At 55.6% G+C, this 19,625-nt stretch overlaps 1 protein-coding gene across 1 annotated transcript in view; it reads left to right on the forward strand.

Moving 5' to 3' along the window:
- The window catches only part of MYO18B (myosin XVIIIB), an 87,454-nt gene that overhangs the window by 59,294 nt on the left and 8,535 nt on the right, over window positions 1-19,625 (forward strand). The window contains exons 39-43 of the mRNA XM_064169055.1: window positions 1,738-1,875; window positions 4,233-4,418; window positions 13,464-13,597; window positions 14,847-14,888; window positions 15,833-15,976. Coding sequence (XP_064025125.1) covers window positions 1,738-1,875; window positions 4,233-4,418; window positions 13,464-13,597; window positions 14,847-14,888; window positions 15,833-15,976 — 644 coding nt within the window. The remainder of the gene's footprint in view (window positions 1-1,737; window positions 1,876-4,232; window positions 4,419-13,463; window positions 13,598-14,846; window positions 14,889-15,832; window positions 15,977-19,625) is intronic.

The raw sequence follows: 19,625 nt of genomic DNA on the forward strand, positions 1-19,625 counted from the left end.
CTTGAGACTCTGTCCCCTTCTTCTGTTGCTGCTTGCCTGGCAGCAGAGCCCAACCCCACCTGGCTACAGCCTCCCTTCAGGGAGCTGCAGACAGCAATGAGCTCTGCCCTGAGCCTCCTCTTCTGCAGGCTGCACACCCCCAGCTCCCTCAGCCTCTCCTCATAGGGTTCTGTGTCAGGTACAAACCTGAACCAAACCTGTCATGGGGTCACTAAGAGGGTGGCTTGTGTTGGAGACCTTGGAGTAAGGGCTGAAGGAAAAGCTGAAAGCAGAGACCAGCCCCCACCTCACTACAACCTCTGCAACTCCCTGAAAGGAGGCTGGAGCCAGGTGGGGTTGGTCTCTTCTCTCTAGTATCAGGTGACAGAATGAGAGGAAAGGGCCTGGAATTGTGCCAAGGGAGGGTCAGGTTGGAGAGGAGGGAAAAATTCTTTGCTGCAAGAGGTGGTGAGGGACTGGAAGAGGCAGCCCAGAGAGGTGGTGGAGTCCCCATCCCTGGGGGTGTTCAAGAAATGTATGGACACACTTGGGGACATGGTTTGCTGGCTGTGGTGACGCTGGGTCAGTGGCCTGGATGACCTCAGAGGGCTTCTCCAACCCAAACAGTTCTGTGATTCCATGGCTCAATGCAGGCAGCTTTCCATGCAGCTGTAAGCTGGGCATTTGCACTCCTGCTGTCCTAAAAGGGCTTGTGACAAAAGCAAGAGAGACCCAGACGTGTCTCCTCTGGCCACCACTCTTCTCATGCCCAAACCCTATCTGTGCCATGTGTTCCTTGCCTGGTGTTAGCAGCAGGAAGCTGATGCTTTCCACAGCACCCCAAATTCTTTGCAGTGAGGGTGGTGAGAGGCTGCAACAGGTTGCCCAGGGAGGTTGTGGATCCCCCCCTCCTTTGGAGGTGTTCAAGGTCAGGTTGGATGAGGCCTTGAGCAACCTGTGAGCAACCCTGCACACAGCAGAGGGTTGCAACTGGAGGATCTTTAAGGTCCTTTCCAACACAAACCTTTCTAGGATGCTATGAGAGGTTCCTTGGTGCAGCTTACACCAGGGTGAGGGACTGGTGGGGTGGTGAAGGAATGGAACTGGGAGGTGTTTTGGATGGAGACTCACCAGAGAGGTGATTCTGCCACTTTGCTCTGGTGAGACCTCACCTGGAGTACTGCATCTAGTTCTGGAGCCCTCATCATAGGAAGGACATGGACCTGATGGAGAGGGTACAGAGGAGACCACAAAAATGATCAGAGGGTTGGAGCAGCTCTGCTATGGGAACAGGCTGAGGGAGCTGGGGGTGTTCAGTCTGGAGAGGAGGAGGCTCTGGGGGGACCTAATAGCAGCCTGCCAGTGCCTGAAGGGAGCCTACAGGAAGGGTGGAGAGAAGCTGTTCACAGAGGCCTGCAGTGACAGGATGAGGGCAATGGCTTCAAGCTTGAGGAGAGCAGATTTAGGTTGGATGTTAGCAGCAAGTTCTTGACTATGAGGGTGGTGGAGCACTGGACCAGGTTGCCAGGCAGGCCCCTTCCCTGGAGACATTCAAGGTGAGGCTTGAGGGGTCCCTGGGGGTGACCTGGGCTGGTGGGGATGTCCCTGCTGACTGCAGGGGGACACCACTGGATGACCTCTGGAGGTCTCTTCCAAGCCCAGACCATTCGATGACTCGATGGGGCCTGGCTTTGGGATGAGGCCAAAGCCCCATGGCACGGGGAGGGGGGGATGCTAACTCAGCCCATCCTCCTGCAGCTGCAGGCAGCAGAGGCACGAGCAGCACATCTGGAGCAGTGCCCGGCCGAGCGCTCCATCGTCAGCCGGCAGGAGGCTCGCATCCGCGACCTGGAGAGCCAGCTGGACTTCCAGGCAGTGCAGATGAAGCGCTTCGAGGTACCACCAGCCCCTCCACCACTCACACAGGGCAGCAGCAGCCCTGGGGAGCTGCAGCTCGTGGGCAAAAGGCAGGGGCAGCCATGCCACCGCGTCGGCTTTGGGGGAAGAGGCACCCGGGAAGAGAATCATAGAATCATAGAATCAAGCAGGTTGGAAGAGAGCTCCAAGATCATCCAGTCCAACCTAGCACCCAGCCCTAACCAGTCAACCAGACCATGGCACTAAGTGCCTCAGCCAGGCTTTGCTTGAAGACCCCCAGGGACGGTGCCTCCACCACCTCCCTGGGCAGCCCATTCCAATGCCAATCACTCTCTCTGTGAAGAACTTCTTCCTAACATCCAGCCTAGACCTACCCTGGCACAACTTGAGACTGTGTCCCCTTGTTCTATTGCTGGTTGCCTGGGAGAAGAGGCCACCCCCCACCTGGCTACAATGCCCCTTCAGGTAGTTGTAGACAGCAATAAGATCACCCCTGAGCCTCCTCTTCTCCAGGCTAAACAGGCCCAGCTCCCTCAACCTCTCCTCATAGGATTTGTGCTCCAGGCCACTCACCAGCTTTGTTGCCCTTCTCTGGACATGTTCCAGCACCTCAACATCTCTCTTGAATTGAGGGGCCCAGAACTGGACACAGTACTCAAGGTGTGGCCTGAGCAGTGCTGAGTACAGGGGAAGAATAACCTCCCTTGTCCTGCTGGCCACACTGTTCCTGATGCAGGCCAGGATGCCATTGGCTCTGCTGCCCACCTGGGCACACTGCTGGCTCATCTTCAGCTTATTATCTATCAGTACCCCCAGGTCCCTTTCCTCCTGGCTGCTCTCCAGCCACTCAGTCCCCAGCCTATAGCGCTGCTTGGGGTTGTTGTGGCCAAAGTGCAGAACCCTGCACTTGGCCTTGTTAAATCTCATCCCCTTGGCCTCTGCCCACCCATCCAGCCTGGCCAGGTCCCTCTGCAGGGCTCTCCTACCTTCCAACAGATCAACACCTGCTCCTAGCTTGAGCAAGAGGCGGGGAAGGGAAGCAGCCTCAAGCCGCGCAGCGTGGGGGAGGTTTGGGCTGGAAATGAGGAGGAAGCTCCTTGCAGAAAGAGTGATTGGCCTTTGGAATGGGCTGCCCAAGGAAAGGGTGGAGATGCTGTCTCTGGAAAGGATAAAAAAGAGGCTGGATGTGGCATTTGGGGCCATGGTTTGGTTGATTGGGTAGTGTTGGACTTGATGATCTCAAAGGTCTTTTCCAGCCTGATGGATGCTGTGAGTCTGGCTTAGCCCCAGAGGTCATAGGCAGAGTGTTTGGGCTCAATGACTTCTCCAACCCAAATGATTCCACTGGCACCTCAGGGGATTGTGTACAGTTCTGGAGCCCCCAACACAAGAAGGATATGGAAGTGTTGGAGCAAGTCCAGAGGAAGCCACAATGATGCTCAGAGGGCTGCAGCAGCTCTGCTATGAGCACAGGCTACAAGAGTTGGGGCTCTGCAGCCTGGAGGAAAGAAGGCTTCAAGGAGACCTTGGAGTAGCCTTCCAGTATCTGAAGTGGAGGGTTGAGGAGGGACTATTGACAAGGTCCTGGAATGACAGGAGGAGGAGGAATGGGTTTAAAGTGGCAGAGGGGAGATTGAAATGGATGTTAGGAAGAAGATGTTTGCAGTGAGGGAGGTGAGACACTGGCACAGGTTGAGGGTGCTGAGACACTGGCACAGGTTGCCCAGGGAGGTTGTGGAGCAGAGAGTCACAGGACATGATCAAAGATCACATCCTGTGACTCTGTGCTCCACAACCTCCCTGGAGGTGTTCAGGACCAAGCTGGATGAGTAACTTGTTCTAGTGGGAGGTGTCCCTACTTATGGCAGGAGATTGGAACTGGATGATCCTTGAGGTCCCTTCCAACCCAAACCATTCTATGATTCAATTCCTCCAGGTTGCTCTGCTCAAATGAGCCCCAGGGCAAAGAAATCATAGAACCAAACAGGCTGGAAGAGACCTCCAAATTTAGCCACTGCAACTTATCACCCTGCCCTGTCCCAATCAACTAGACCATGCCTCAATGCCCTTGGGCCCCCACAAAGCAGCAGGCAGCTCCAAGGGAGCCTCAGGAGGTGCCATGGGTCCTGTGCTGCCAGTTGTGGTGGTTTGCAGAGCTGCATACAGGGGTGGGCTGTGGTCCCTGTGGCGTGCAGTCACTGCAGCCAGTTTAGAGAGGTGCTTGGTAATGCTAATCATGGTGCCTGGCTCTGTGGCACGGGGTGGAGGGCTCTTCACATCACTTGATGCTGGTGGAGAGCTGCAGAAGATGGTCCTTGAGGTCTCTCCCAGGCTGGCCACATCTCCCACGCTTCACCTTGCCCCACTCCTCCCAGGTGCTGGTGCTGCGCTTGCGAGACAGCATCATCAAGATGGGTGAGGAGCTGGAGAAAGCAGCTGAGTCGGAGGCACGGGAGAAGGAAAACACCAGGTACTACCAGAGGAGGATGGAGGAGATGAAGGCTGCCATGGATGACCTGGTGCAAAGGGAGCTGGAGTCCAGCCGCCGGCGTGTGGAGCTGGTAAGGCAGTGCTGGGCGGGGGGGAGGTCACTCTAGGGGAGGAGTTTGAAGCTGCTGCTGCTGTACTTTCCCTCTCTATGACCTCAACTCTGGGGTGGATTAGAAGGGCTGTGGTTAGTAGGTCAAGAGAGGTTCTCCTGCCCCTCTGCTGTGCCCTGCTGAGGCTGTATCTGGAGTGCTGTGTCCAGTTCTGAGCCCCTCAGTTCAAGAAAGACATAGAACTGCTTGAGAGAGTCCAATGCAGAGCCACAAAGATGGTTAAAGGAGTGGAACAGCTCTGTTGTGAGGAGAGCCTGAGGGAGCTGGGGCTGTGCTGCTGGGAGAGGAGGAGGTGACCTCAGCAATGGTTATAAAGATGTAAAGGTGAGTGGCAGGAGGCTGGAGCCAGGCTCTGCTGGGTGATGCCCAGGGACAGCACAAGGGGCAGTGGTGGAAGCTGAGGCAGAGGAAGGTTCATTTAAACATGAGGAGGAATTTTTTTCCCCTGTGAGGGTGACAGAACCTGGAACAGGCTGCCCAGGGGGATTGTGGAGTATCCCTCTCTGGAGATAGTCAAGCTCTGCCTGGATGTGTTGCTGTGTGATCTGGTCCAGGAGATCCTGCTGTGGCAGGGGGCTTGCACTTGCTGAGCTTCAGAGGTCCCTGTGACCCTGAGCTAATCTGCAGACAGCCCTGAAGGTCCCAAGGCATTTTCTGTGTGCTGCTTTGGGTGCTTGTTGTTTGGAGCTGGAGGTGAGAGGTGAGCTGCTCCTCCATGGCTGCCAGGGTCCTGCTAACTCTGGCTCTGGGGGAGCTCTCAGAAGGATGTTGCTAACTCTGGCTCTGGGGGAGCTCTCAGAAGGATGCTGCTAACTCTGGCTCTGGGGTAGCTCTCAGAAGGATATTGCTAACTCTGGCTTTGGCTTTGGGGGAGCTCCCAGAAGGATGTTGCTAACTCTGGCTTTGGGGCAGCTCTCAGAAGGATATTACTAACCTTGCCTTTGGGGCAGCTCTCAGAAGGATATGGCACTTCAGGATGTGGTTTGGTGGCTGTGGTGGTGTTGTGCTGATGGTTGGACTCAGTGATCTCAGAGGGCTTTTCCAACCTTGATTCTATGCTGTGGTGTTCCCCAGGAGCAGAGATGTTCACCCAGATTGTGTGAGCTCCTAGGAGCCCTTCCATAAAACGTCAGGGGAGGGCTGGGGGCCAGACCATGCCTGTGGAGAACCTGCTGGAGACCATCAATAGTTAATAGAAAGCCACTTAGGGCTCTGCTGCAGTTAAATCTCCCATCAATTATGAATGCTGCTTCAATTATTCACTCAACACCACTCCAGTCAGGGCCTTGCACCTCAGACTTGGCTCCTTTTAATCCCTTTCAATAAACAGATGGGAGGCTGTGGACTGGCCACATGCTGCTGAGGGGGAGGAGGTGTGGCTGGAGGGACAAAATCATTGTGTGGCTTGGCTCAGAGTCATAGAATCGTGGAACTGCTTCAGATGGAAGAGACCTTCCAGATCATTGAGTCCAAGCCTTAACCCAGCACTGCCAGGGCACTGCTGAACCTCATCCTTCAGGGTCACATCTCCATGGCTCTGAAGCCCCTCCAGGGATGAGGACTCCACCACTGCCCTGGGTAGCCTGGGCCAGGCCTTGGCAACCTTCAAAGGGAAGAAATTGTTCCTCATGTCCAATTTAAACCTCCATTTGTGCACATTGAGGCTGTTTCTTCTCATCCTATCACTTCTTCCTTGGGAGAAGAGACCAACCCCACCTGGCTCCAGCCTCCTTTTGGGGAGTTGTAGAGAGCAATGAAGTCTCCCCTGAGCATCCTCTTCTCCAAGCTGTGCAACCCCAGCTGCTCCTCACCAGCCCAGACCCTTCACCAGCTTTGTTGCACTCCTCTGGACCTGCTCCACCTCCTCAATGGCCTTTTGGGAGTGAAGGGCTCAAAACTGAACCCAGGATTTAAGCTGTGGCCTCACCAGTGCCCAGTCCAGGGGCACCATCACTTCCCAGCTCCTGCTGGCCACTCTATCACTGATGCAAGCCAGGATGCTGGTGGCTTTCTTGGCCACCTGAGCACACTGCTGGCTCCTCTTCAGCTGCTGTTGATCACACAGATCCCACCTTGTTTCCTGATGTCTCTATTTAAGGTATTTTATTCTCACAGCTCCTACTTAGCAGTGCTGGAGGCACTTGAAAATCCCAGCCCACCATCCCACACCTCCAGCTCTGCTCAGGCCAGCTCTTTTTCCTCCCTCTCTTGGATGTTCTCCACCATCTCTCTGACTGGTTGGGAGGCAGATTTCACAGTGCTCACAGGCAGCAGGGAAAATCCATCGGGAAGCAGGGATGGGAGCTGCTGAGCTGGCTGTTGGGCAGATGGCTCTGCCTGATGAATCTTCTGAGGAGAAGGGAGTTTGGATACCTTCCAAGCCTGCAGCTAGCAGGGGAGGGGATATGTTTTCCAGTGCAGGGGGGGAGGTACTTGGCCCTGTTTGTTGCTCTGGTTGCATGTACTGGATCTCCTCCATGGAGCTGTAGCTCCTCTTCCAAGAAAACCTGGATCCCAGCCTGTGACAGCTCCTCATTGCTCAGCTGCTGTGCTGATCTCCTCAGGCCACAGCAGGAATTGAGTCTTATGAGGAGAGAGAGGTGAATGTCCAATTTGGAGTCAGTCAGAGAATGGGTTAGGTTGGAAGGGAGCTCAAGGATCATCCAATTCCAACTCCCTGCCATAGGCAGGGACACCTCCCACTAGAACAGGCTGCTCAAGGCCTCATCCAACTTGGCCTTGAACAGCTCCAGGGTGGTTGTGGAGCACAGAAGCACCCAATGTGATCAAAGATCAAACCATCTGAATCATAGGATCAACCAGGTTGGAAGAGACTTCCAAGATCACCCAGTCCAACCTATCCCCCAGCCCTATCCAGTCAACTAGAGCATGGCTCTAAGTGCCTCAGCCAGTGTTCCTGTGTGTCCTGCCCTAAGTGATCCTGATTTAGCAAGGGGGCTGGTCTTGATCTGCAGAAGTCCCTTCCAACCCCCACCACTGCTGTGATTCTGTGACTCTATATTTATCCCAACACAAGCATCCTCTGGTGAAGCTGATCTTGCTGGCAGAGACACAGGCTAGGGAGCCAGCTGGACTTTGCATCCCATACAATCAGCCAGGTTGGAAGGGACCTCCAAGCTCATCCAGTCCAACCTAGCACCCAGCTCTGTCCAGTCAACCAGACCATGGCACTAAGTGCCCCAGCCAGGCTTGGCTTCAACACCTCCAGGCACAGCCACTCCACCACCTCCCTGGGCAGCCCATTCCAATGCCAATCACTCTCTCTGCCAACAACTTCCTCCTAATCTTCTTCAGCTCCCCTGCATGGACAGCCAGCTCCATAACCACCTTGGAGCCCCACCACTGAGCCACGTCCTGGGTGGCTCTGCTGGGTGCTATCTTCAAATCAGGCTCCTTTACCAGAGCTGTGAAATTCCTCAGCATAATAAGCAGCTATTTTGGCAGCAACCCAGAGTGCAGGTGTGAAGATCTTCTTCACACCCTTGTATTTTCATTAAGGAAGGTGAGATTCATGGTGTAAATAACCTTCCCCCCCTAATTCTTGGGCTCCAGATCTTCTCAGCCCCCTTATCTGCTGCCAGCCCAGCATGCTGGAGACATCACAGCCTCACCTCTCTGAGATTTTCTTTTTCATTTACAAGCTTGAAAGGTTTTGCTTTTGGTTTTCTTCTTCTTGTTGTTCTTTTTTTAACTTGCTGCTTTCAGTGAACTCGAGAAGGGAAGCAGGAGCTGTTTGTGCCTCCAGCCAGGAGTGCCATGCTCCCAGCCAGGCAAACCCATAGCTCCCAGCAGGGTCCCAGTTAAACCTTCTGATGTCCCTGCAGCCCTGGGTCTCAGCACCACCTTCTCTGAGGGCTTTCTGAGCTGCTTTTGCCTTTAGAAGCTAATGACTTTGTAAGGACAACCAGCATCAAAGGGAGGCAGTCCCAGACTCACTGAACTCCTGCATGGTAGGGGTTGGAAGGGACCTCTGCAGATCATCCAGTCCAACCCTTCTGCTCAGGCAGGGGCACCCCCAGCAGCTTGCCCAGCATCACAAGGGCCAGGGGGGTTTGGAAGCTCTCCAGAGGAGAATCCACAACCTCTCTGGGCAGCCTGCTCCAGGCCTCCAGCACCCTCACACCAAAGAAGTTTCTCCTCCTGATCACATGGAACCTCCTGGGTTCCACTTTGTGCCCATTGCCCCTTGTATTGTCTCTGGGCACCACTGACAAGAGTCTGGCCTCATCCTCTTGCCCCCACAGGTCCCTTAGCTCCTGCTGAGCATTGCTCAGATCCCTTCTGGGGCTGCTCTTCTGCAGGCTCAACAGCCCCAGGGCTCTCAGCCTTTCCTCCTCACAGAGCTGCCTGAGGCCCTTCAGCATCTTTGTAGCCTCTGCTGGACTCTCTCCAGTAGTTCCCTGTCTCTCTTGAACAGGGGAGCCCAGAACTGGAGCTAGGTCTCCAGCTGTGGCCTGCCTAGGGCAAAGCAGAGGGGCAGAACAACCTCCCTTGACCTGCTGGCCACATTCTTCTTCATGCTCCCCAGGAGCCCATTTGCCTTCTTGGCCACCAGGGCACATTGCTGCTGGCACATGAGCAGCTTGTCCACCAGCACTCCTAGGTCCTTCTCTGCAGAGCCACTTTCCAGCAGATCACCCCCATAGCTGTACTGGTGCAGGAGCCTCCTCCTCTCCCTGCATTTGCCCTTCCTGAATTTCAGGAGTTATCAGGATCTTCTGTCCTGAGAGGTGGGGTAGGTGCTGGAGGAGCAGCAAGGGAAGGCTGAAACAGAGCCTAGAGGTGAGGCTGGGTGCTGGAGGAGCAGCAAGGGAAGGCTCAGCCAGAGCCTAGAGGTGAGGCTGGGTGCTGGAGGAGCAGCAAGGGAAGGCTCAGCCAGAGCTTAGAGGCGAGGCTGGGTGCTGGAGGAGCAGCAAGGGAAGGCTGAAACAGAGCCTAGAGGTGAGGCTGGGTGCTGGAGGAGCAGCAAGGGAAGGCTGAAACAGAGCCTAGAGGCGAGGCTGGGTGCTGGAGGAGCAGCAAGGGAAGGCTGAAACAGAGCCTAGAGGCGAGGCTGGGTGCTGGAGGAGCAGCAAGGGAAGGCTCAGCCAGAGCTTAGAGGTGAGGCTGGGTGCTGGAGGAGCAGCAAAGGAAGGCTGAAACAGAGCCTAGAGATGAGGCTGGGTGCTGGAGGAGCAGCAAGGGAAGGCTCAGCCAGAGCCTAGAGGTGAGGCTGGGTGCTGGAGGAGCAGCAAGGGAAGGCTCAGCCAGAGCTTAGAGGTGAGGCTGGGTGCTGGAGGAGCAGCAAGGGAAGGCTCAGCCAGAGCCTAGAGGTGAGGCTGGGTGCTGGAGGCTGTAGAGCAGAAGTCTGATTTCTGGTTTGCCACTAATGAAGCAAATCCTTCAGGAGATCTCCAGCCCTTGCAGCTCCTCACCCCAATTACCAGGAACACCACAGTTCTGCTGGCTCCTTCTCACTCCAACCTTCAACTACAAAAATGTTGTCACTTCAAACTCCCTGAAAACCTGCACCTTAATTACTTAATTAAAAGCAATAATGATTGATTAATTCTGCAGGTGTAGGTTAAATTATTCCAGCAGCAGCAATCCAACCTGGGCTAATTAGCTCACACTTCACTTGGGGTGGAGGGGGGAGCTTGCAGAGGTTGTGTTGTGACAGCAGAAGCCCCAACAACAACAACAACAGAAGGTGGTGATGAGGATGTGGTGCTGGGTGGCTCCTGCCTCAGCATCCTTTGGAGTTGCCATTAATTATTTCAGTGCTGCTTTAGCTCAGCTCTTTTTAACTGGGCTTCAAATGCTTCCCAGACAAAAGGAGATGAAAAGAGAAGCTCTGAAGGAAAAGGAGCTTTGAGAAATCCTCTTCCAGAGAGGCAACAAAAAACAAAGCTGGGATGTGGAGAGATGGAAGGGTGAGGGGGTGGGAGAGAGGAAGCAGCCAGCTGGGTGTCTCCTCTCAGTTCCAGGTGGACTCTGACCAGCTCTCCACTGGTGGCTGTAGTGCCACGCAGAGTGTCAAGGGCTGGAGCATCTTTCTCTGCCTGATGGGGAAGCTGGACCACAGGAGGAGGGTGGCAGTGGGGACCCTTACCCACACCTGTGTGTGAGGATGGAGAGGGGCAATATTTTTCCCCAGGAGCAAGGACTCTCTGGCAGCTGTCAGCTCCTCCTGTCCTTGCCAGGTGCAGAGCTCATGCTTCTTATCTTAGAATCACTGAACCACAGAGCTGCTGGGGTTGGAAGAGACCTTGGAGATCACTGATGCCAACTGCTTGCCTAGAGCTCACAATCCCACCTCTACTGCGGAGCTGCTACCGCTGAGCTGTGTCCTTCAGCACCACATCCATGTGTGCTTTAAGCACCTCCAGGGATGAGGACTCCACCACCTCCCCGGGCAGCCTCTTGCAGTGCTCTTGCAGAAGTTTGTCCACTTTGTTTGTCCATGACCAGAAGAAGCAGGGCTGAGGGACCAGGAGGGCTGTGCCTGGCTTTGTGTCCAGCTGCTTCCCTGCCAGCTTCACAGCAGAACAACTAAGGAAGGGAACTGAATGCAGGCACTGAGCTGGGTTTAATCTGTGCCACGTCCTGGGGCTGAGGAGCTGGTTCTGTAGAGCCTCTTGTCAGCCACTGGCAGGGTTGAGCTTTTCATCTGCTGCTGGTGTCACAGCTGCAAACAGTTTGGCACAGGCTTGGGGCTCTCTCCCCTCACACTCAGTGTTCTCTGGAGGTACCTCCCAACCCCTACTACTCTATCATAGAACCACAGGGTGGTAGGGGTTGGAAGGGACCTCCAGAGATCATGGAACCCAATCTCCCTGCCAAAGCAGGATCCCCTAGAGCCATTCACACACAGCACATTCAGATGGGCCTTGAAAGCCTCCAGAGAAGGAGACTTCACAACCTCTCTGGGCAGCCTGCTGCAGGGCTCCAGCACCCTTACAGTAAGGAAGTTTCTCCTCATATGTCGAGGTGGAACCTCCTGGGTCCCAGTTTGTGCCCATCACTGAAAGGAGACTGGTACCTTCCTGACACCCACCCTTCAGCTATCTACAAGCATGGTTCTGTGGTGATCAAAAGGCCTGTGGGAGCTGAGGGCACCTGTGGCAGCTGATGGCACCTGTGGCTGATACCCAGGAGATTTGGGCACCTCACCTGGTGGCAGATGTCTCTGCTTTAGCAGGGTGGGATGGACTGGAGGACTGAAGGGAGGCTGTAGCCAGGTGGGGGGTAGCCTCTTCTCCCAGGCAACCAGCAACAGAACAAGGGGACACAGTCTCAAGTTGTGCTGGGGTAGGTCTAGGCTGGATGTTAGGAGGAAGTTCTTCACAGAGAGAGTGATTGGCATTGGAATGGGCTGCCCAGGGAGGTGCTGGAGGCACCCTCCCTGGAGGTCTTCAAGGAAAGACTGAATGGGGCACTTAGTGCCATGGTCTGGTTGACTGGATAGGGCTGGGTGCTAGGTTGGACTGGCTGAGCTTGGAGCTCTCTTCCAACCTGATTGATTCTATGATCTCCAGAGGTCCCTTCCAACTCCACCATGCTTAGGATTCTGTGCTTCTATGACTTGAATGGAGTGAGTCAGAGAATTCCCACACTGGCCTGAGTCCTTCCCTCAAGCTGGGAGGGCAGGAAAGGGTCTGTGGAGCCCTGCCTCCTGGAGACCTTCTTGGCAGAGCTGAGTTCTGCAGTGCTTTCCTGCAGAGCCATCAGGCTGTGCAGCCCCAGCTGGGATGCTTCTCTGCGTGTTTTGATGAACTGAGATGCTCTTCTTCCCCTCTCCCAGGCCCCCTCTGCTGCTGATCCCAGGGCTTCCATGATTTACTCTGACACTCTGCCAGCTCCTGCGCCGTGCCCTGTCGCAGCCCAGGCTGCAAATCATCCTTCACCTTGTCACGGCCGCTGGGGCAATTTTACAGCTGGCAGCCTCAGTCACACTGAATTTGCAGCTCCTGCTTGCTCCCCTCCTCTCTGCTCTGGGTTGGAACATGGCACAAAGATCTCCTTCCTAGCTGGAGGGCCGATGGGCACTGCGGTGCTCAGCATCCTTGGTGCGCTGCGAGGCCACCCGGCCCCGGGTGGTGCTGAGTCCCTGCATGGCCTGGGTGGGTCTGCTCTTCTGGCAGGCAGGAGCAGTGTGGGCAGCAGGACAAGGGAGGTTCTTCTGCCCCTGTGCTCAGCACTGCTCAGGCCACACCTTCAGTGCTGTGTCCAGTTCTGGGCTCCTCAAGTCAAGAGAGATGTTGAGGTACTGGAAGGTGTTTGGAGAAGAGCAGCAAGGCTGGGGAGGGTCCTGGAGCACAGCCCTGTGAGGAGAGGCTGAGGGAGCTGGGGGGGTGCAGCCTGCAGCAGAGGAGGCTCAGGGCAGAGCTCATTGCTGTCTGCAGCTGCCTGCAGGGAGGCTGTAGCCAGGTGGGGTTGGGCTCTTCTGCCAGGCAGCCAGCAAGAGAAGAAGGGGACACAGTGTCAAGTTGTGCCAGGGCAGGTTCAGACTGGATGTTAGGACAGCATCAGGATGGGGGAATGATGAGAAGAGGCTGAGGCACTTGGGGTTGCTTAGTATGGAGAAGAGAAGACTGAGAGGGGATCTAATAAATGTTTATAACTATCTGAGGGCTGGGGGTCAGGAGTGGGGGACAGGCTCTGCTCACTGCTCCCTGGCATAGCACAAGCAGCAATGGATGGAAGCTGCAGCACAGGAGGTTCCAGCTCAACACAAGGGGGAACTTATTGACTGTGAGTGGCACAGAGCACTGGCACAGGCTGCCCAGAGAGGTTGTGGGGTCTCTGGAGCCTTTCCAGGTCTGTCTGGATGTGTTTTTGTGTGCCTTGAGCTAGATTGTATGGTCCTGCTGTTGCAGAGGGGTTGGACTGGATGATCTCTTCGGGTCCTTTCCAACCCCTAAGCTCCTGTGACCAGCAGCCCCTTTCCTATCCTCTCCCGGGCCGTGGGGAGCTGCAGGCTCTAACGCAGTGCCACCCACACAGGAGCAGCAGGTGGCAGAGCTGGCAGCCGTGCGGCAGGTCCTGCAGGCAGACCTGGGCACCTCCATCCGCCGCATCGCTGACCTGCAGGTGGCCCTGGAGGAGCTGCGCTCCAGCGACGACAGCGATGCCGAGAGGTGAGCAGAAGGGGCCGGGAATGGAGGGAGGGAGGGCTGCAAAGGGGACTTGCTGTCTGGGGAGACCACTCAACCATTGCCTTCCTGACTGAGGGTGGCAGAACCCTGGAGCAGGCTGCCCAGGGGGGTTGTGGAGTCTCCCTCTCTGGAGATCCTCAAGCCCTGCCTGGATGTGTTGCTGTGTGATCTGGTGCAGGAGATGCTGCTCTGGCAGGGGGCTTGCACTGGCTGAGCTTTGGAGGTCCCTTCCAGCCCCTGACACTCTGTGGCTGTGTGGAATGGAAGCTGGCAGTCTTCAGCAAGTTGGTCTAGTAGGAGGTGTCCCTGTCCATGGTGTGGGGGGGTTGGAGTCAGAGGAGCTTTGAGGTCCCTTCCAACCCAAACCACCCTGGGAGTCGATGGTTTAATGAGAGGTGCTGGAGCTGTGTTTGTCTCTGATTTCAACTGAGTGGAAGCATGGCAGGGGAGAGCTCAGTGCCAGGGCTGCTTGTGGAGCTCCATGCAAACATGAGGAGGAATTTTTTCCCCTGTGAGGGTGACAAAGCCCTGGAGCAGGCTGCCCAGGTTGGTTGTGGAGTCTCCCTCTCTGGAAACCTTCAAGCCTTGCCTGGATGTGTTGCTGTGTGATCTGGTCCAGGTGATCCTGCTCTGGCAGGAGGCTTGCACTGGCTGAGCTTTGGAGGTCCCTTCCAGCCCCTGACCTGCTGTGACCCTGAGCTAACCTGCAGACAGCCCTGAAGGTCCCAAGGCATTTTCTGTGTGCTGCTTTGGGTGCTTGTTTGGAGCTGGAGGGGAGAGGTGAGCTGCTCCTCCACGGCTGCCAGGGTCTTGCTAACTCTGGCTTTGGGGGAGCTCTCAGAAGGATATTGCTAACTCTGGCTTTGGGGGACCTCTCAAAAGGATATGGCACTTCAGGGTGTGGTTTAGAGCATCTTTTAGCTGCTGTGAGTATGTGGTGGAGCCACCATCTCTGGAGCTGCTCAGAAAGTGGCACTCTGGGGTACAACCTGGTGGCTGTGGTGGTGCTGGGTTGCTGGTTGGATGTGATGGTCTCAGAGGCCTTTTCCTTTCTATGATTTTGAGTTATAAACCCAACTCTGATTACCAAATGGTATCTTCTGAAGCACTCCAAGCTTGGGCTGCTGGAGGGGATGCATCACCTGGGAAGGTGCTCATCTTCTTGCTGGCATCAAGGGGTTTTGGGACCCATCAGCATCCCCTCTGCTCACTCTCTGTTTGTCCCTTACAGCGTGAGGACGACGAGGGAGTCGCTGTGCTCCGGGAGAGAGACGTGAGTGAGCCCTGGGGAGCTGCCAGATGGGTTGTGGACCACCAGATGCCCATGGGAAGGGTGCAGATGAGCTTCTGAATGTGCTGGCTTTCTGTGCCCCACCTTGCCCATTCATTTCCCAGCACCTCCCTCTGTTAGAGCAGGCAAGATGCTCTCACCAGGCTGTGCTTCGAGAAGGATCATTCTCCTTCAGGGTGCCCCAAGGAGCAACAGGCACAAACAGGCATCCAGCAGGCTTTGTCTGAAGATCAGTTTGGTGTGAGGGTGCTGGAGCCCTGGAGCAGGCTGCCCAGAGGGGTTGTGGAGTCTCCTTCTCTGCAGAGCTTCCAACACCCCCCTGGCCATTGTGATGCTGGGCAAGCTGCTGTGGCTGCCCCTGCTTTGAGCCAGAGGGGTTGGATGATCTCTAAAGGTCCCTTCCAATGCCAACCATGCTGGGATTCAGTGAAGATGAAGCTGATCTGTGGCTTTGAAGGAGAACTGAGATCCTAAATGATTTATCATGCTGCAGCTGAAGTGTGGATGGGCAGGGACAGCTCCAGCCCTGGGGAAGCCCAGGGGTGCATGGGGCTGAGTAGGGTGCCCAGGGTCACACACTGGCTCTGTCCTTGCAGCTCCAGCCTTGGGGCACTGCAGCTAGCAGCAGGGTTCTCCTACCCACTGCTTATAGAACAGCTGAAGGGAACAATGGCACCAGGACTGGCACAGGGACCAGGTTACCTGGAGAGCTTTGGTGTGGCCCACCTGTGCCACAAACCAGCCAGAGCAGAATGTACCAGCCAGAGCAGAATGCACCAGCTGGAGATGCTTTTACTGCAGCCACATGAGACCCCTCCCCCCCCTGCCTTGACCTCACCCTCACAAGTGCCCAGGACCCCTCCCCAGTGCTGCTAACCCTCCTGTCTGTTCTTCTGGAGCTGATGGGTTCTCTCCTCTCCCCACAGGGATGCCTGCTCCAGCGTGGGCTCTGTGCTCAGCCTGGAGCCTGCAGAGAGCATCAGGTCCTGGACAGGGTCGTCTGTGGGTACCAGCATGGCTGGGAGCATCTCAGCACAGTCCATTGGCAGCCACAGCACCCAGGGACCAAGGTAAGGGAGCTCCAGGGACTGGGCAAGGTACCCCCAGAACCTGAGGTAAGGGACCCCTGGGGCCAAGTAAGGGACCCTCAGCCCATCCTGGTCACAGCCACCTCCAGCAGTGACAGATGTGTGTCTGCTCCCTGGCACAGGACACCACCAGAGCTTCCTCCAGGGAAACTGCAGGTGCCTGGTGCCACCTCCAGCAACTTGCAGGCACACAGAGGGTAGGACACGAGGAGAGTGGACCCCACAGCTCCTTCAGCAGAGATGAGCATCCCAAACCACTGCAAGCCCTCAGAGGCTCCCATGTCCTTTCTTTCTTTTCCCATAGACAAAACAAAGTCACTCTGGGTGATGGATCCCCTGGCACAGCCAGGAGCTCCCTGGTGGCATGGCTGCAATGACTGCAGCTGTTCAGGGACAGGGAAGTCTCCACAGCTCCTTGTGGGGTGCTAGAGATGCTGGCACAAGCATGGTGAGTGCTTTGCTTCTGCTCCTTCCAGGAGGTGCAGAAAGGAGCTGGAGGGGTTTAAGGTCAAAACACCAGCTGGAGAAAGGTAGTCATTGCCATGTCAGGATCAGTGAGATGAAAGCCAGCCCATCAAACCCGTGCTCCAAGCAGTGTAGGATCCCTGGAGGTGCTCTCCAGAGGGAATTTAAAGAGGTTCTGCAGCCCATGTGAGGATTTGTATGCCATCTGCTCGCTGCTCAGTGCTTTCTTCTTGATGCTAATGAGCTGTGGGGGCCTTGGAGAGTGGCCCAAGCACCTGTGTGGCTTAACTTCACCTTCTTGGCTCCCAATGCCACCCTGAGGTGCTTGCTGGCAGGGCTGTCCAGGACTCAGTGGGTGCCCAGTGTGAATTAAGGTGGTAGAACATTGGAAGGGGTTGCCATATGGTTGAGGTCCCATCCCTGGAGATATTCAGGGTCAGGCTTGCTGGGGCTCTGAGCAACCTGCCCTCTTGCTGGGGCTCTGAGCAACCTGCCCTCTTGCTGGGGCTCTGAGCAACCTGCCCTCTTGCTGGGGCTCTGAGCAACCTGCCCTCTTGCTGGGGCTCTGAGCAACCTGCCCTCTTGCTGGGGCTCTGAGCAACCTGCTCTCTTGCTGGGGCTCTGAGCAACCTGCCCTCTTGCTGGGGCTCTGAGCAACCTGCCCTCTTGCTGGGGCTCTGAGCAACCTGCCCTCTTGCTGGGGCTCTGAGCAACCTGCCCTCTTGCTGGGGCTCTGAGCAACCTGCCCTCTTGCTGGGGCTCTGAGCAACCTGCCCTCTTGCTGGGGCACTGAGCAACCTGCCCTCTTGCTGGGACTCTGAGCAACCTGCCCTCTTGCTGGGGCACTGAGCAACCTGCCCTCTTGCTGGGGCTCTGAGCAACCTGCCCTCTTGCTGGGACTCTGAGCAACCTGCCCTCTTGCTGGGGCTCTGAGCAACCTGCTCTCTTGCTGGGGCTCTGAGCAACCTGCTCTCTTGCTGGGGCTCTGAGCAACCTGCTCTCTTGCTGGGGCTCTGAGCAACCTGCTCTCTTGCTGGGGCTCTGAGCAACCTGCTCTCTTGCTGGGGCTCTGAGCAACCTGCTCTCTTGCTGGGGCTCTGAGCAACCTGCTCTCTTGCTGGGGCTCTGAGCAACCTGCTCTCTTGCTGGGGCTCTGAGCAACCTGCTCTCTTGCTGGGGCTCTGAGCAACCTGTTCTACTTGCTGATGGCCCTGCTGACTGCAGAGTAGCTGGACCAGATGAGCTTTGAAGGTCCCTTCCCACCACTGAATTCTATGATTCAATGAATTACTGACACCTCAGCTGGGTGCTCACCCAAAAGACCTTCTAGTGCAGGGACAAACCCCAGGGAGAGGCAATTTGTACCAAGACCTGGAGCCAATGTGACAATTCCTCTATGCTGGTCGGTAGAGGAGCAGGGGGAAGAGAGTCACCAAAAAAAGGTGACCTACAAATCCTGATGTCAGTTGCTTTGTTTGGCTTCAGCTAATTTAAGATGGAAATAGAGGAGAGGAGGTGATGAGAAATGCAAAGCAAGAGGCCAGGAGGGTGGTAAGGTAATAAAAAGGAGATCAGCAGAACCAGCTCATCCTTATTGAGATTCCTTTGTCTTACAAGAGCAGCCAGTAATGAAAAATGAATCTTCTCTGCACGACATGGGAGATGTTTGCTGAACAAACAGCTGCCAGCAGCCAGAGGAGAGCAGAGGAGGCTGCTCTGTGGCAGTCTACAGGAGGCTTGGCTCATCTTTTCTCTGATTCTCTGCTGCTTGAATCAGAGAATGGTTTAGGTTGGAAGAGACCTCAAAGCTCAGCCAGTTCCAAGCCCCTGCCATAGGCAGGGATACCTCCCACTAGAACAGGTCACTCAAGGCCTCATCCAACCTGATTCTGAACACCTCCAGGGAAGTTGTAGAGCACAGAAGCACCCAATGTGATCAAAGATCACATTGGGTGCTTCTGTGCTCTACAACCTCCCTGGGCAACCTGTGCCAGTGTCTCACCACCCTCACTGCAAACAGCTTCCTCCTCACATCCAGTTTCAGTCTCCCCTCTGCCAGTCTGAACCTCCTCATCTGGTCATTATCAATGTGTAGAGCTTCTTCCTTATGTCTAACATAAATCTCCTCTCATCCCCCTTTCAGTTTCAAGCCATCACCCCTTAAGCCAGCAGGTTTTCCCTCAGGAAGCCAATTCAGGACTTTATGGATTCATCCTGCTCTGGGTCAGGCTGAATGATGCTCTAATGGGAGGTGTCCTTGTCTATGGTAGGGGGTTGGAACTGGCTGAGCTTTGAGGTCCCTTCCAACCTAAACCATTCTCTGATTCTATGCTAGAAGGGCTGGTCCTGAGGTGAGGTCAGGGGATGGACCTGCAGCCCAAGGCTCTGCCTCTTGGTTCCTGCACCTCACCACATCATGACCCTGGCATCAGCCCAGCAATGGAGCCACACTGGAACCCAGGAGATTTCACTTGAACTTAAGGAGAAACTTCTTTGGTGTGAGAGTGCAGAGCCCTGGAGCAGGCTGCCCAGAGAGGCTGTAGAGTCTCCTTCTCTGCAGAGCTTTCAAACCCACCTGGCCATTGTGATGCTGGGCAAGCTGCTGTGGGTGCTCCTGCTTGGGCAGAGGGCTTGGTCTGGATGATCTCCAAAGTCACTTCCAACCCCACCATGCTGGGAGTCATTGAACATGAAACTGATCTGTGAATTTGGAAGAGAATTGAGATCCTAAAGCATCTATTCTGCTGCAACTGAAGTGTAGGCTTGAACTGTGTCCAGTTGTGGGCTCCTCAAGTCAAGAGAGATGTTGAGGTGCTGGAAGGTGTCCAGAGAAGGGCAGCAAGGCTGAGGAGGGGCCTGGAGCACAGCCCTGTGAGGAGAGGCTGAGGGAGCTGGGGGGGTGTGCAGCCTGCAGAAGAGGAGGCTCAGGGCAGAGCTCATTGCTGTCTACAACTGCCTGAAGGGAGGCTGTAGCCAGGTGGGGTTGGGCTCTGCTGCCAGGCAAGCAGCAAGAGAAGAAGGGGACACAGTGTGAAGTTGTGGCAGGGGAGGTCTAGGCTGGATGTGAGGAGGAAGTTGATGGCAGAGAGAGTGATTGGCATTGGAATGTGCTGCCCAGGGAGGTGGTGGAGTCTGTGTGGCTGGAGGTGTTGAAGCCAAGCCTGGC

Source organism: Pogoniulus pusillus, chromosome 30 (assembly GCF_015220805.1).
Source record: "Pogoniulus pusillus isolate bPogPus1 chromosome 30, bPogPus1.pri, whole genome shotgun sequence".
NCBI classification, from domain to species: Eukaryota; Metazoa; Chordata; class Aves; order Piciformes; family Lybiidae; genus Pogoniulus; species Pogoniulus pusillus.